This window comes from Ornithorhynchus anatinus, chromosome 21 (assembly GCF_004115215.2).
Source record: "Ornithorhynchus anatinus isolate Pmale09 chromosome 21, mOrnAna1.pri.v4, whole genome shotgun sequence".
In the NCBI taxonomy this organism is placed as follows: Eukaryota; Metazoa; Chordata; class Mammalia; order Monotremata; family Ornithorhynchidae; genus Ornithorhynchus; species Ornithorhynchus anatinus.
Genome location: NC_041748.1, coordinates 5,843,938 through 5,862,124, shown reverse-complemented (window position 1 = coordinate 5,862,124; position 18,187 = coordinate 5,843,938). Strand labels below are relative to the sequence as shown.

Below are 18,187 nucleotides of genomic sequence, written 5' to 3'. Positions count from 1 at the left end.
GATGAAGAATTTCTAATCTCCCACTCCAATATATCACAGGTCTTCTACCATAGTCTCTTGACCTGTCAGCTCAGGTCACGAACTGTTCTTTCCTCCCACAGAGACTATTAAATCCATGCTCTCAATGTCACCCTTTCCACCAAACTCAACTCCCGTGACCTCCTGTCCCTCTGCCAATCTCACACCATCAACCCCCAGCCCTGTCTGCCTTCATTTCTTACCCTATTACCACCAAGGACTGTTGACAGAAATCCAGGCTGCAGTTTGACATTAGGCACTTCAAATGCATCCTAATTTACTACAACTAAAAATAATAATTGGTACTTTGTAAGCACTTATGTTCTAAGCACTGGGGGAGATAAAATATAATCTGATCAGACACTGTCTCTGTCCCACATGGATCTCATGATCTAAGAGGGAGAGAGAAGAGGTATCTCATCCCCATTTGTACAGAGGATGAAGTTCTGACAGAAAAAAGTTAAACGACTTGCCCAAGCTCACACAGCAGGCGAGTGGCAGAATCAGGATTAGAACTCAGGGCTACTGACTCCCAGGCCTGTGTTTTTACCACTAGGCCATGCTGCTTCCCCCCTCAGGCCTTGCTTCCTCTCAGCAACAGTACTTCTCTTCTCTACTTTGCCCATTCTCTTGCTCTTGATGATTTGGCCAACTGCTTACTGACAAAACTGAAACTATTAGGTGTAAAATACCAACAACTAGTCGCACCATTTCTTAACTCCTTCCCACCTCAGCCTTCTCTCAAGAGACGATCTCCCACCTCTTTTCAAAACCTAACCCCTCTACTTGTGCACCTATCCCAGTCCCTCTCATCTCCTAAAACCCCGCTCACCGACTCTCCCCTCCCTGACCACCCTCTTTGATAGCTTACTTCCTAATGGCCCATTCTCGCCTGCCTTCAAGCATGTGCATACCTTCCTCATCCTAACTAAATATGGATAAAATGTGGATATATTATTTATATTGTGTAATCACATATGATATAAATTATATATAAAGACATCCATATATTATATATGGATCCCTCTGCACCTTCCAGCTATTGCCCCACCTCCTTCTTCCCATTCCTGGTCAAAATCTTCAAACTGGTCAAGTACTTCTATTTCCTCTCCTCCAACTTGTTCTTGACCCACTACAATCCACTCGTAGGGGAATCAGTGGGGCTTAGAGGATAGACCGCGGTCTTAGGAGTCAGAAGGACTTGGGTTCTAATCCTGTCTCTGCCACATGTCTGCTGTGTGACCTTGGACATGTCACATAACTTCTCTGGGCCTCAGTTACCTCCTCTGGAAAATGTGGATTAAAAGTGTGAGCCCCATGTGGGACAGGGACTTTGTCGAACCTGATTAACTTGTATCTACCCCAGCGCTTTGTTCAGTGCTTGTCATGTAGTAAGCACTTAACAAGTACCATAATTATTATTATTGTTATTATTTTCCCTCTTTTCCCTCTTCATTCTATTGAGACTGCTCTTTGGACACATAAGCACTCAATAAATATGATTGAATGAAGCATGAATGAACAATGACCTCCTCCTTACCAAATCTAACAAACTCCATTCTAATCCTCCTTGATAATAATAATAATAATAATAATAATAGCATTTTTTAAGCACTTACTATGTGTCTAGCACTGTTTTCAGCCCTGGGGTAGTTACAAGATCATCAGTTTGGACAGAGTCCCTGCCCCACATGGGGGTCACAGTCAATCCCCATTTTCCAAATGAGGTAACTGAGGCACAGAGAAGTGAAGTGATTTGCCAAAGTCACACAGCAGACAAGTGGTGGAGCCTGAATTAGAACCCACATCCTTCTGACTCCCAGGTCCATGCTCTTATCCACTCTGCCTTCACCTTCACTACTATAGAACACCCCCCACCTTCTGGAAATGCTTTCTGACCTTGATTTTACTGGCACAATTTTTCCTTGGTAATCCTCTTCTCTCAGCCTGCTTCTTCACAGCCCTTCTCACTTCCTCTCCCTCCTACCCCTTTCTCTCAATGCTCTACTCTAGATTCTTTTCTCAGTTTATGCTCACTCTCTTAGGGAGCTCACCTGTTCTCATCTCTTCAGCTCTTACCCCTCTACTGATGACTCCAATCAATCAATCAATAGTATTTACTGAGCACTTTAAGACTGTGCAGAGCACTGTAATTCATTCACTCAGCCGTATTTATCAAGCACTTACTGTGTGTAAAGCACTGTACTGAGCCCTTCGGAGAGTACAGTATAATAATAAACAGACACATTCTCTGTCGACAATGAGCTTACAGTCTAGAAACTCATTCATTCACAATTGCTCTGCACACAGTAAGCGCTCAATAAATATGATTGAATGAATGAGTCTCCATGCTGGTCTCTCTCTAGTCCCTCCCCACCCTGGTCCGTACTTCACTCTAGTGTCTGGATATTTTTTTTTAATTTCATTCTAATAGTCATTCTAGTAATCATTGTGTTATTTGTTAAGCATGAGGGTAGATATAGGATCGTACTGGGGTCGATATAGGATAATTAGAATAGACACTCTCTTGTCCCACCTGGGGTTCATAGTCTAAGGGGGAGATAGAACAGGTATTTAATCTCTATTTAGCAGACGAGGAAACTGAGACTCTGAGAAGTTAAATGACTTCCCCAAGGTCACACAGCTGGTAAACAAGAGAGCTGAAATTAGAACCCAGGGTCTGTGACTTCCAGGCCCAAGCTTTTTTTCCATTAATCCATGGTGCATCCCTTTCTGCACACCATCTCCTTACTTCTGAACACCCTCCGATCCTCTCCACATCAGTTAGAAACTGACCACTGGCTGTAAGGCACTCAATCAGCTTTCTCCCTCCTGCTTATCCATTCTTTCCTCTCATTATACATTAGTTCACAAACTTCTCTCCTTCAACCCAACTTCTTCACTGTGCATAATACTCATCTCTTCCAGCACTCATTTCTTCCTCCTACCCCATACACCTACCTGAAACTCTTTCCCCCTTCAATTGCACCAAATTGCTTCTATCCTCATCTTCAAAGTCCTTCTGAAATCATATCTTCTCCAGGAAGCTTTTCCTGATTAATTTCTAGTTTCCACAGATTACGTCCTCCTCAACTGCCACTCAAGTCCTTCTGTAATACATACGCATGCATGTATTCTTCCCATATCATTAATGCCCCCATTTTTCTTACCCTACTGCTAAGGCACTAGGTCAGATATATATCCACTTCTCCTAACCTTAAATTATTTTAGTCTCCCTATTTCTCTCCTCCCCACCCCACATCTGCTGGGTTCATAAGCTCCTTGAGGTCAGAGATCATGTCTATTACCGCTATTGTAATCATCAATGTGATTACAGAAGCAGCGTAATTGAGAAGCAGCATGGCTCAGTGGAAAGAGCATGGACTTGGGAGCCAGAGGTCATGGGTTCGAATCCTGGCTCTGCCACTTGGCAGCTGTGTGACTGTGGGCAAGTCACTTCACTTCTCTGGACCTCAGTTCCCTCCTCTGTAAAATGGGGATTAAGACTTTGAGCCTCACGTGGGACAAACTGATTACCCTGTATCTCCCCCAGCGCTTAGAACAGTGCTCTGCACATACCAACAAATACCAACATTATAATTATTATTCCATCTAATTCATCCTGAAATTCTAATCGGGATAGGCATTTCCTGAATTATCAATCAATCAATCTGTGATATTTATTGAGCATTTACTGGGTGCGGAGAACTCTACTAAGCACTCGGGAGAGCACAGTACAGTAGAGATGGTTGACACAATCCCCACCCACAAGGATTTTACGTTATAGGAGCAAAGCTTACAGTCAATCTCTATGTCACATTCTATAGCCTGAGAGCACTTTAGTAATGAGGGACACGTGTATTTTCACCCACATGTCCCAGTTGTAATTTCTCCTCGGTCTAAGCCATCGGGAGAGAAGGAAACCCACCGAGAGAAGCTTAGGATCTAAATACTAATTAATAGAGGGGCAAAGTGGAGGGAATGGATATCAGGTGAATCAACTTTTAGGCTGAGTTCCAACTGCTACATTAGTGCTTACAGCTCAGGGATTTCTTTTTCGCAGTCTCCTTGGCTCACTGAACAGGTCATCCATCAGCTATCAGAATCCAAGTGATTTGAACTTCACCATCAAAGACCCTTCTATTCCCCTGCAGCACCTACACACTCTTAGGAGCATGAAATCACATTTCATGTTGGCAAGGAAGGATGTTATCTGATAGGCGCTCGCTCCATCAAGACATTTTCACCAATCTGTGTGAAACTCAACTGAAATAGCCAAAGGAGGGGAGAGGGATGTTAAATTAAGTTTAATGTTAAATTGACTTTCTATTTCGGGGTCAGGGCACTAATATAATCTGTTGCTCGAAGTGAATATTATGTAAGTTGTAGTCTGTCACGGTGCTTTTAAAATAAGGGATAGAATTTCAATTTGAAAGAGTTTTTATATATTGTTTAGTAGAGAAGCTGCAAGACATAGCCGATAGAGCATGGGTCTGGGGAGTCAGAAGGTCGTGGGTTCCAAACCCACCTCCGCCACTTGTCTGCTGTGTGACATGGGGCAAGTCATTTCACTTTTCCGGCCCTCAGTTACCTCATCTGTAAAATGGGGATTGAGGAGGGGGATTATGTCCAACATGCTTCGCTTGTATCTACCCCAGTGCTTAGAACAGTGCCTGGCACATAGTAAGCCCTTAGCAAATACCATAATTATTATTACTAGTGTCGTATAATGACTAGTCCCCAAATCTTGAACAAGACTAAAAGTACAGCATTTGCAGGGGAAGGAAGAGGGAATCCTTTCCTCCAGATTTTCTAATGGAAAATATTTTCAAAGTGTATTTGGAGGACACTAACCAACCCCGGAGAATCCAACATATTAATTTTAGAACTTCTGACCAGCCCAGAAGACATGATGGCAGTATTTGTATTTTTTTCTCTGACCCATCACTGTCATCGATGGAAGTTTTTAAAAAGATTGTCTTTCAATATTACTAGAGTGATTTTATTTTTCTTTGAAATGGTACTTGTTAAGCGCTTACTAGGTGTCAAGCTCTGTTCTAAGCTCTGGAGTAGATGCAAGTTAATCAAGCCATTTACAGTCCCTGTCCCACATGGGGCTTACAGATGAAGTATTTCTATTAGGGATTCCATCATTTGTGTTTTCTAGGCACCATTCTACCTAAGTGTTAAGGATTTAGCAGTTGTGTTCAGTCCATTCTTACAGCCATCCCCGTCCTTTTCAGCTCACAAGTATTTGAGGGTTTTGAAATGAGAATAAACTTCACAGCCAGTGGCATTGAGTTAGATCCACCCCAATATCATCACCCTTAACTTTTCTGATCCCTCTAATGGCTTTTAATTGAGCTTTTCAATCAAATCAATCAACCTATCAATCATATTTTTTTGAGCACTTACTGTGTGCAGGGCACTGTACTAACTACTTGGGGGAGTACAACAATACAACAGAAACTTTCTGGGAAGCAGCATGGCCTAATGGAAAGAGCATGGGCTTGGGAGTCAAAGGACCTGGGTTCTAATCCCAGCTCTGCCAATTACTTGCTGTGTGACCTTGGACAAGTCACTCGATTTCTCTGTCCTTCAGTTCTCAAGTTCTCCTTTATACTTAAATTGTGAGGCCCCCATGCGGGACAGGGACTATGTCCGGCCTAATTAACTTGTAGCTACCCCAGTGCTTAGAACAGTGTTTGATACACAGTAAGCACATAACAAGTACTATAAAACAAACATTCCCTGCCCACAGTGAGCGAGAAGTTTAGTAACCTAATAATTCCACAGTAGGATGGATTTTTGGAAATAGCTCCTTGATGAACTTTCTGACTTTCTCCATTTTCTGGCTGATGCAGTTCCAGCAGTCTCTGAAGATACTAAAATATGGCAAATGGTTCCTTCACACATGGTTTTCGCATCAAATGTGGCAGCCGTTTTCCTGTCATTTAGTACGGATCTAAATGAGAAGGAGATCTAAGTGAGAAGGATATAAAGTATAAGGTTTTTTTAATTGTTAAAATGTGATAGCTTCAATTCTGAGTGCATTAGGGCTGTTTAATTTCAAAAGCAGTAGTCTAGACTACTACTAGTAGTTTAGAGAAGCAGCGTGGCTCAGTGGAAAGAGCATGGGCTTTGGAGTCAGAGGTCATGAGTTCGAATCCCAGCTCTGCCACTTGTCAGCTGTGTGACTGTGGGCAAGTCACTTCACTTCTCTGTGCCTCAGTGACCTCATCTGTTAAAATGGGGATTAAGACTGTGAGCTCCACGTGGGGCATCCTGATTCCCCTGTGTCTACCCCAGCGCTTAAAACAGTGCTCGGCACATATTAAGCGCTTAACAAATACCAACATTATTATTATTAGACTAGCATTTTGAAGTATTGCACAAATGTGTGTGAATACTTTATATCATGAAAGAGGGCATTCAGAGCCTGAGGAGAAGGGAAAGGTAAGAGAATAAATTGTGTACTAGGACAGTGGAGGTGATTTTTTCTTTAAAGGATTGGGGAAGAAGACTAACTTACATGTGCTAACCCACTCCAAGTCAAGTTATGGGAGCAATTATCTCCCTATTAAGGGCATTTTTTATGGTGTTGAATGGGATGAATTCTGCTAAAAAATGGATGAGAGAAATATTGAGAAGCTCTAATGATGAGCAGAGCTGTTTATAGTTTGCCAGTTTTGGGTGTTAATCTGATTGAAAACTGTGGGTTTATTACCTAGTATGGGACATATTTGAACTCCGTGCAAAGTAAGATAATTAATCACTATAAGGAGAAAAGAGTGAATGTTACATTTTTAAAAGATAAAGTTATGAAAAATAAAATAAAATCTAATACTTAAGGATTCAATTCACTAAACACTTGAGCCATCCCCAAGAGCATTTTTAACCCCCCAGGCAAAGCATAATAATATGGGTAGTTTATTACCCAGACATATTCAAATTTAAGGTGAATTCTAATTAAAGAGCAGTGTGCCTAGTGGAAAGAGCATGGGCCTGGGAGTCAGAGGACTTGAGTTCTAATCTTGGCTCTGCCAACTGCTCTGCCAATTACATTATGTGTGACTTCGGGCAAGTCACTTCACTTCTCTTTGCCTCAGTTTCCTTAACTGTAAGATGGAGATTTAATACCTATTCTCCCTTCTACTTGATCTGTGAGCCCCGTGAGGGACAGGGACTGTGTCTGGCCTAATTAACTTACACCTACCCCAGCACTTAAAACAGAATTCAACATGTAGTAAGCACTTAACAAATATCATAAAAAAGAAAATATGTTAAAATAGAATAATTTTAAGTGGACTCGACATGTAAATATACACATATATGCATGTATATATGTACATATATATGTGTGTGTGTATATATATATATATATATATAATTACATTGAAAACGCATCCGAACTCTACTAAACTGCTTCTGATGTCCATTATTTAAAGTGAACCACCTGTCTGTGGTTGTGAGGGGGAGGAAGGATTTGAAACCTACTTGTGACTTGAGGCGAAATGAACCACTCCAAACAAAAACATTTCGTCTGATGCAAAACACATTTAGGATTTTGACGGCAATCCTTTCGTTTGAAAGAAAGTCATTTCATTTGAAATGCAAGTAGCTGTTGGGTAACTGCAAGTTGAATTCGCTACCACATCCGCTGGATCCTCCCCTCGGTGAACAACACAGAGACCCATTGGAGTTGCACAGGGGGAGAGTAGAACCAGATGATCCCTTCCAAAGCAAGAATCCTTCCCTAAATGTGTTAGAGTTCTCTTCGTGTTTAGTGTATCAATGGTAGGTTTTATTTCTGTGGATAAAAAAAAAATACCTGAAACTAGAAACATTTAATCTTATCCATAAAGAAGAAAATATGTCTGTTTATTGTTGTACTCTACTCTCCCAAGCTCTTAGTACTGTGATCAGCACACAGCAAGCACTCAGTACATACGAATGAATGTATAAAAAAGGAAGAAACATCCCTTAGTCCTTCAAATGCGTGGATAAAGGAGGAAAGGTGGGACAGATAGGGATGAGGAGGAGCTGCCAATTGATAGGTTTATGGTCGGTTGTATCCCTCATCTGCCTCCCCACTCTAAAAGCCCCTCTACTTGGATATGGCCCGGGAGATTGGGTTAAAAAGTCCTAGTACACAATAACATCACAGCAATGGAAAGATTGATAGAGAAGCAGCGTGGTGTAGTGGATACAGCACGAGTCTGGGAGTTAGAAGGTCATGGGTCACTTCGCTTCTCTGTGCTTCATTTACCTCCTCTGTAAAATGGGAATTAAGACTGTGAGTCCCATGTGGGACAGAGACTGTGTCCCCCTTAATTACCTTTAATATACCCCAGCGCTTGGAACAGTGCTTGGCACATAGTAAGCACTTAACAAATACCATAGTAATAGCAATAACCATTATTATTAACAATAATAATAAAGATCAGGCCATTGACAATTACATTTGGCACATGAAAGAGGAAGTGCCTAGTAACACATGGTATATTGTGGAAAAGCAACAGAAGCGGGGCTCAGTGGAAAGAGCCTGGGCTTCGGAGTCAGAGGTCATGGGTTCGACTCCCGGCTCTGCCACTTGTCAGCTGTGTGACTGTGGGCGAGTCACTTCACTTCTCTGTGCCTCAGTTCCCTCATCTGTAATAATAATGTTGGTATTCTGTAATAATAATGTTGGTATTTGTTAAGCGCTTACTATGTGCCGAGCACTGTTCTAAGCGCTGGGGTAGACACAGGGGAATCAGGATGTCCCACGTGGGGCTCACAGTCTTAATCCCCATTTTACAGATGAGGGAACTGAGGCACAGAGAAGTTAAGTGACTTGCCCACAGTCACGCAGCTGACAAGTGGCAGAGCTGGGATTCGAACTCATGACCTCTGACTCCAAAGCCCGTGCTCTTTCCACTGAGCCACGCTGCTTCTCTAAAATGGGGATTAACTGTGAGCCTCCCGTGGGACCACCTGATGACCCTGTATCTCCCCCAGCGCTTAGAACAGTGCTCTGCACATGGTAAGCGATTAACAAATACCAACATTATTATTAGATTTAATGAAAGTGAGTTTAAGAACAAGTCTGTGCCATTGCTCTATCCACTAGACCATATCTTTTTTATTCTAATACTTCCTATGTCTAATTCATTTTTTGGTCAGTTTTCCCCACTAGATTGTAAAACTCCTTGAGGCCAGGGATCATGTCTACAGTTAATACAGTGCTCTGCACAGGGTAAGCACTGAAAAAGATAATAGTAACAGTAGTGCTTTTTTATGGTCCTTTTTAAGTGCTTGCTATATACTAGGCACTGTACTGAACGGTGGGGTAGGTGCTAGCTTCTAGTTCAGCGTTTACTACATGGCGTGCTGAGGTAGGTATTACGATAATCAGATCAGAGAGACGTAGTTCTAAGTTGGAGGGAGAACAGCTATTGGACTCCCGTTTCACAGATGAGGTAACTGAAGTGCAGAGAAGTGAAGTGACTTCTCTGAGAGGAAACAATAGGCAAGCAACAACCCTGGGATTAGAACTCAGGTCCTCTTGCTATGCTCCTCTGTAAAACTACATCACTGATGAACTCCAGTAACATTTACCCCCTACTTCTTTGCTTTTTCTCTTGCAGACAGTTATTTAGCTTTTATATTGTCCAAATCCTCTCAGTATTGGGACAACTTCTTGTGATCACTCTGTCCCCATCACCCACAGCTTTTATCTTTTTTTTTTCGTTCACCACATCTGCCACTAGTAGAGCTTTGATTTTTGTATTACTCCTCCCTCAGAGTCCTGACAAGGGCTCTAGAGGTTTTTAATTAAAATCATATCTGTTAACACTGTTCTAAGCACTGGGGTAGATACAAGCTAATCAGTTTGGACATAGTCCCTGTCCCACATAGGGCTCACAGTCTTAATCCCCATTTTACAGATGCGGTAACAGGGGCACAGAGAAGTTAAGTGACTTGATCAAGATCACACAGTAGACAAGTGACAGAGCTTGGATTAGAACCCAGGTCCTTCTGATTCCCAGGGCCATGATCTGGTACTGCTCTAGGGCTTGAGAAGCAACACCTTCTGCAGAAAGAAGCCAGATATAATCAAGCACTGAGAACCGTCTGTACCAGTCCCCTGCCTAATTTTATACGAGACAATGAATTTGAAGACCACTCTGACAATAACACCCGACACTATCCTGCTGGTTGCTAGCATACTTAACTGCAATTAACTTTCCCCAAAAGGTCAGGGTAATAAATCATGGATGTTGTAACATAAGAATCAAAAATTACATTATATTCTGGGAACCAAAAACACTCTGTAGTTTGAATGAGGCCATATAAAAGCCTGAAAATGAGGATATCATCATTTTTCAATGGACCCGAGCTTAATTTTTCTTTCTCTTCCCCGCCGTCCTTTCCCTTTTGCAGGTATGAACAACCAAAATGTGATAACACAGCCAGAGCCCACCCGACAAAAACAAAGGACTTGTACAAAGGTCGCCAACTTCAGGGTGAGTATGCCGACTGATTTGGACTGGCATATGCTGTAATGTCATTCTGAGCCTTTACTACTTTGTGAAAAGTAGAAATCCATCCAGGGTGGCATCCCGTGAGATTCATTTCCTTTAAATTGTCCTTGAAACTCCAGTGGAGTGGAGACTCGGTTCTCAGCATGTGCGGATGAGGCTGCAGGTGAAATCTGGGGATCAGGGGTGTTTTGTCGCTGCATTCATTTCATCAGACGTTTACCAGATTTAGAAGAAACCTCGGTTCTAAAACTAAAGCATCTGAAAGAGGGATACTGTGATTGAACAACACCTAGCTCTTTAATGTGCGGTTATGTTCTCGAGGACCCCAGAGTATGAGAAAATTGCATAATTTTTGCATAACTGAATAACTACTAAGTCATTGATTCAGTGGAAAGAATGGGTGAGGGAGCAGATGTTTCAAAGACATCACCCTGACTGCCACTATAAAGTACAAATTCCTGTATCGCTGTTTTGTCCAGCAGCGGCCATAGAGCGGCCATAGCGTGATTTACATCCTTGCACTAGTCCCGCGTGAGCGTGACGAAGGAGGGAGCACCTCTCTTGCACCTGCTCTGGGTCCTGCGGGATTGCTGGGATTGGTGGGGATGGCTATTCTCACAGCAACTGCTCAGACGTACTTGGAACTGACCATTCATGCTTCCTCCTGAGCCCAAGAGTCCAGAATGCTCTTTAAAGTCTCCAGGCAGGTTTTGGGGGTTGCGTGGGGAGGGAGACATACTCTGGAAAATTACAGAGGGGGGAAGAGGGGGTTGGATCCAGTGTTTTGAAAACTATGGTGATGGTCCAGAAGCAGCCCCACCTGCTGTAGGAAAAACCAAAGCAGGTCAGGCCGGGCTGGGTTGTCCAGCGATAGCTGCCCCTCAGGGGAGAGGAGGACCCCCTTGCACCGTTGGCCAACCCTGGAGAGCAGTGATGCTGGTGGGTACAATGTCTGACTGCGGTAACTGAGTATCATCCTCCACATTCTGGGCCTCGGGGGTGGCAAAGAGAAAAGGCTGTTTACAAACGCAGTCAAACTACCCGAAGAGGGGCGACTCCTCCCAAATTTAGTGAGGGCTGGAACTGGAATGACCACAGTAAGGTTAGGCTCAGGCAGTGGATTGAATCTGAACTCTTGGATGCTCAAATACTACTATTATTACTAGAAGCAGCATGGTTCAGTGAAAAGAACTCGGGCTTGGGAGTCAGAGGTCATGGGTTCTAATCCCACCTGTGCCACTTATCAGCTGTGTGACTTTGGGCAAGTCATTTAACTTCTCTGGGCCTCAGTTACCTCATCTGTAAAATGGGGATTAAGACTGTGAGTCCCACGTGGGACAAGCTGATTACCTTGAACCGCCACCCCCCACCGCTTGGCACATAGTAAGCACTCAACAAATGCCATTAGTATTATTATTTTTACTACTAACAGTGGTTTATGTTAAGTGCTTAATATGTGCCAAGCACTGTACTAAGTGCTGGGGTAGAAACAAGATAATCAGGCCCCACATGGGGCTCACAGTCTAAGAAGGTAGAATAGGTTTTGTAGCCCATTCAGTGGCGGGCAAGGGGTTGGAAGAACTTTGAGTCACCTCAGAATCTGGGGACTCCAGCTTAGCTGGAGGTTTTTGGTGTCCCAGAGATTCCCCTCAGAATGTCGTCTCTGGCCGGGAACACACTCACTTCCCTGGGAGATCAGGGTGGGAAGCTGAGACCCTCTTGGGGAGTGAGGCTCATTTGCCTTATGCTGTCGAATCATCCTGGCTCAGTGGAAAGAGCCCGGGCTTGGGAGTCAGAGGTCATGGGTTCTAATCCCAGCGCTGCCGCTTGCCAGCTGTGTGGCTTTGGGCAAGTCACTTAACTTCCCTGTGCCTCAGTTACCTCATCTGTAAAATGGGGATTAAAACCATGAGCCCCACATGGGACAACCCGATCACCTATATCCCCCCAGCGCTTAGAACAGTTCTTTGCACATAGTAAGCGCTTAACAAATACCACCATAATTGTTATTATCTCCGACCCATAGTGATGTCATGGACGCATCTTTCTCAGAATGCCACTTCCACCTCTGGTAGTGTATCCATAGAGTTGCCTCTCCCTCCTGTAGCGGATACTGGTCAAGTACTGGAAACTTTTCAGGTGCTACCCTGAGAGGGGCCTATCTTCATAGCACTTCGGAAATCCTACCTCCCCCAGGAAAATTTACTATTAGGTTTTTTTTAGTATTTGTTAAGCAGTTACTATATGCCAGGCACTGTTCTAAGTGCTGGGGTAGATACAAGGTAATCAGGTTGGACACAGTCCATGTCCCACATGAGACTCCCAGTCTTAATCCTCATTTTACAGATGAGGTAACTGAGGCACAGAGAAGTTAAGTAACCGGTCACACAGCAGGCAGGTTTAGACTGTGAGCCCGTTATTGGGCAGGGATTGTCTCTATCTGTTGACGAATTGTACATTCCAAACGCTTAGTACAGTGCTCTGCACACAGTAAACGCTCAATAAATACTATTGAATGAAGTGGCAGAGCCAGGATTAGAACCCATATCTTCTGACTTCCAGGCCTGTGCTCTATCCACTAGGCCACGCTGCCTAAGTAAAGGAAACTTTACTGAATGATCATTCTTCTCCGAGGGTTAGATATCCCATCTATCACGTCAGCACTTCTGAACAACCTCTGTACCTCCGTGCCCACAACTTCCCGTCGCAGGTTTGTGCCAAGTGTCCCATTAAAACACTTCTTTCACCCATCTGTAAATTATCGTGTGTGTCTGCCTCGTGCCACATCTTAAGCTACTTGCCGGCTAGGGATCGATTCTCCCGCATCTACCGTACTCTCCTAAGGGCTTAGCACAGTGCTGCATGCAGGAAACTCTCAATAAACACCACTGAATGGGTAATAATCTGTTGGCGAAGTCCACACTTGTGAGCCCTCCTTCTGAGAAGAAAGTTTTCTCCGGGAAAAATGTATCCTTAGCTTCCCTTTCCATTAGATCTAATCCATCAGAAACTCTAGCTTCACTCGGGGCTGGAGCTTTGTATCTGACCTGTTTATGGACACTTTTTGCTGTTCGTTCCCCTGACTGGAACATCTTCTGTTCTCACTGTGGCATACGAGTGCTACCTTGTTTGAATTTAGTCGGTGTTTGCTTATTCTTAGCCACGTTAAAGTTTAATAATCATTGCTCCCTTCTGAACTGCTTAAAACAGTCATGTCGATTAAGAAGGAAGAATAGACCATTCCCTTCACCACTGCATCCTTCACATCCCAAAATACCCTGCAGCCCCTCACCACTACTAGAAAAACGACTCAAATTCACGCCCTGCTAATCAGAACATGAGAGGCAGAAGGTCCTAGTGGAAAAAGCATGGGCTTAAGAATCAGAGGACCTGGGTTCAAATCCTGGCTCTGCCACTTGCCTTTTGGGCAAGTCACTTAACTTGTCTGTGCCTCGGTTCCCTCATTTGTAAAATGGTGATTCAAAATCTTTTTCTCCTTCCCTCTTAAATCACGAGTCCTATGGGGGACGGCAACTGTGTTGAACTTTATTCTTTTGTATCTAATATAGTGCTTGGCACATAGTAAGCACTCAACAACAAATAATAATGTTGGTATTTGTTAAGCGCTTATTATGTGCGGAGCACTGTCCTAAGCGCTGGGTTAGACACAGGGGTATCAGGTTGTCCCATGTGGGGCTCATAGTCTTAATCCCCATTTTACAGATATGGTAACTGAGGCACAGAGAAGTTAAGTGACTTGCCCACAGTCACACAGCTGACAAGACACTACTGTTATTGATCGAGACACCTAATCAGAAATCCTAAGAAATAGGCCATCACTGTGTGTTTTCTAAATGAAAAATGTCTTTATTTTTTAAGATTTAACTATTTACAAATGAATATCCCTGCTGCTTCCTTCTTGTCATAATAATTGTGGTATTTGTTAAACCTTTACTATGTGACCAGCACTATAATAATCTAAAAAATCAGAGCAGACATAGTCCCTGACCCACATGGGACTCACAGTCTAAATAGGAGGGATAATTGATATTTAATCTCAAAGGTGAAGACACTGAGGCCCGAAGATGTTAAGTGACTTACCCAAGATCACCCAGCAGGCAAGTGGTAAAGCCAGCCTTAAAACCCTGGTCCTCTGACCCCCAGGCTTTGCTTTTTCCAAAGCCGCTTGGCCTAATGGAAAAAGCATGGGCCTGGGAGGCAGGAGGACCTGGGTTCTAATCCTGGCTCCGCTACTTGTCTGCTGTGTCACCTTGGGCAAGTCACTTCACTTCTCTGAGCCTCAGTTCCCTCAGCTCTAAAATCAGGAATAAGACTGTAAATCCCATGTGGGACAGGAACTGATTAGCTTGCATCTACCCCAGTGCTTAGTACAGTGTTTGGCACACAGTAAGCACTCAACGAGTGCCACAATTATTATTTCCGTTAGGCCACACTGTTTTGCATGCAGATAATCTTTGCTCTCTGCAGTACTTTTGCAATATCTCCTGCTTGCATCTGGATCTTTTCTAAGTTTTAAAGTTTTATCTACTGTCTCCCCTTCTAGACTGCAAACTCACTGTGGGCAGGGAGCGTGCCTATGAACTCTGCACTCTCCCAAGTACTTAGTACAATGCTTTGTGTAGAGTAAAATCATCAACTGATTATCTTAATATTGGAAAGGAGCTGACTTTGTCATTTAATTTCAAAGCCAGGCTCTTGCCGAAAGGAGTTTCTGGAGTGCACAGCTAGCCTCCAGAATCTAACTGGATCCGTATCATAGTGTGACCTTGGAGACATTTGTGCATTCTGATATGTTAAGATCATATATGATGGCATAAATGCTTGGGGAGGAATGAATCAAGGCATACATTCTTGATTGTCTATATTTTAGTGGAAAGGTTTCAGCCAAGCTGTTCTTTCAAATCAGTGGGTTCTGTGCATAAAGGGCAGCTTTTCTCCCCAAAGATATAAAAAGTTACTAGTAAAATAACAGACTGCTCATAAACAAAATTGTTTGGGCCATTTGGAAAATAAAAACTTCACTTAGTGAGTAATCTTTACTAGCCATCTAAGGGCATTTCTCCTCAGCCTGCTTCACGTAAGAGGTGTTCTACATACTGAGGTGCTGTGAGCTTGAAGTCACCATACTCTTTCCAAAGTCGTATTTTGCTTTTATACAAAAAGCTTGAAATAGGTAATTACTTCTCAGAATGACTTGTGAAATTATCCCTCTCATTTGGGAATTATGGGAAGTGAGGCTGCAAGATGAGGAGATCGTAGCCATTAGCCAGAGGTTCCTGGAGAAAGCCCCAGGATGAGGAGAGCTTAGAAAAGATCTGGAAACCTGTATATGCGTGGAAAGGAGTGAAAATTATTTTAGTGAGAGCTTTTACTCTCCCTCTCCCAACACTCCCCCCGGCCCAACCCTCCCACCTACTCACCCCACACCTATACGGCCTGCTTGTCAGAATTACATCTCTCTCTAGGAGCCCGAAACCCAAAGTTAAAACAGTGCCATGCACTGCACACAATAAATACAATCTTTGTGCATTCACAGTGTGACCACACACTAAACGAATGTAGTGTGTCCCAACCACAATTCTCATTGATTTCATAAATATGCTGTCTATTTTAAAACTTTGACCTTTCTCTTGGTTTCCTGTATCATTGTGAAAGGACAGTAATTCAATATCCTTATTTTACGTGTTTTAAATTTTTCCATTGCTCATCTGAAGACCAATACATTCTCTAGACAATAATGGTAATAATTATTATTATAGTATTTTTTAAGCACTTACTATGTGCCAGACAACTGTACTAAGCGGATTGGGTTGGACAAGGTCCCTGTCCCACATGGAGCTCACAGTCTTAATCCCCATTTTACAGATCAGAACTGAGGTACAGAGAAGTTAAGTGACTTGCTCAAGGTCACACAGCAGACAAGAGGTGAAGCTGGGATTAGAACCCATGACCTCATGACTCCCAGGCCCATGTGCCATGCCGAAAAAATGCACATTTACATGGGACGTCCCAAGGAAATGAAGTAGCTAATTTAATCCTTTGAAGAATGACTGTCCTCCCACATCCTAGATCTACATCTTTGAACATTACTATTTGTTAAGCACTTACTCTGTGCCAAGCATTGTTCTAAGCACTGGGGTAGATACAAGCTGATCAGGTTGGACACAGTCCCTGTCTCACGGGGCTCACAGTCTTAATCCCCATTTTACAGATGAGGAGTTAAGTGATTTGCCCAAGGTCACACAGCAGATAAGTGGCAAAACCTGGATTTTAGTACGCAGGTCCTTCTGACGGGCCCATGCTCTATCCCTTAAGCTGTGCAGTTCATTAAATTAATGATCCAACTATCATTTTTCCCCTTGACAGTGTTGAAATGAGAACCTTCTCATTTTCATATGTAACACATCTTCCCATACACCCTCCGTACCTGGCTGAGAAAGCCAAGAATGAACCTTCTCTTTCCTGAAAGCCACAAGAATCATTTTAAAATACACAGCATTTCCCACTTCTCACCCGTCTTCTTAATTGGCTGAAAATTACAGTCCAGAACAAGGGAGGAAAAGAAAAAGAAGGTTCCCTCTGTAGAAGAAAAATTAGGCATTTAGGCACATTCCCCAAACTAAAACTAAGTTTATCTTTTAGTAGACAGAACATGTTCTCTGAAGAAGCAGTTCTTTCATTTATTTGCTCTCTTATTCTGCACTGTTATAAATGGGAATGGAAATCCATTGTTTCTGATACTATCCCAGCAAGCATAAATTTCAAACTGAAATATAGTCATTAGCATGACAGTTCATCCCATTGTCTAGTTGTCTAGAAGACTACTTTTGAGAGAAGAAAGATCAGTGTTGTTTCGAATGAGAGCTGGGTGTGTATCAGGAATCCCCTGGGCTTCAGAGAAGTTCAGAAAGAGCCAAAGTGGGTTCTCAGTAGTGCCTCAAGAACCCACCTGCATTTTATCTAACATTAGTTACACTTTTTTTTTCCTCATCTGGCAACAAAGATGCCATTGTCTCACCCATGCCTTTAATCAAAACCAGATTCTTCAGGGAGCAAGAAGTCACATTAGGTAAACAGCAGAAAGGTCAGTTTATTTGTGTAATTGTACATTTTTTTGTGAGTAAAATGGTCATAAACCCTCACCCACGATGGCAATTTAGAAATAAATAACCTAGTTAGGAAAAACAATTGCATACTCAAATAATGCAGGAGTAGAGCTTCCTTGTAATTAGGCGAACTATATTTGAAAGGTAACACAGTTGTGGATAAGAAGAGGCAATTCCAGGTTCCTGGGACCTAATGAAGTCTCTTCTAATCCCAAATGATACTTTTAATATCAACAACATTCTGAGTTTGCATTAATCCAGGAATGTGGTCCAAAGGGAATTTGACAAGGCCCGATTTTTTTCTGCTGTGAAACATTCAACTGTATCCCTTGGAGAAAGTCGGAAGGGTTTCCAAAATGCTGACACCAATTTGACAGTAAATGGTGTATTGACCTTTGGAGGGGAGGATTGCGTGTTAGGGAAAATAGCATTACTTATGTCTCTTCAAGCCTTAATTTACTGTGTCTTCTGTTTGGAAATGGAAACTCTGTCCAATTTGGAAGTCTCTTTGTGGGT

The 18,187-nt window shown here is 42.8% G+C and overlaps 1 protein-coding gene across 4 annotated transcripts in view; it reads left to right on the top strand.

Moving 5' to 3' along the window:
- The window catches only part of SMOC2 (SPARC related modular calcium binding 2), a 242,717-nt gene that overhangs the window by 168,376 nt on the left and 56,154 nt on the right, over positions 1–18,187 (top strand). For all 4 annotated transcript variants that reach the window (XM_039915092.1, XM_029049423.2, XM_029049421.2 and 1 more), the window contains exon 9: positions 10,444–10,526. In XM_039915092.1, coding sequence (XP_039771026.1) covers positions 10,444–10,526 — 83 coding nt within the window. The remainder of the gene's footprint in view (positions 1–10,443; positions 10,527–18,187) is intronic.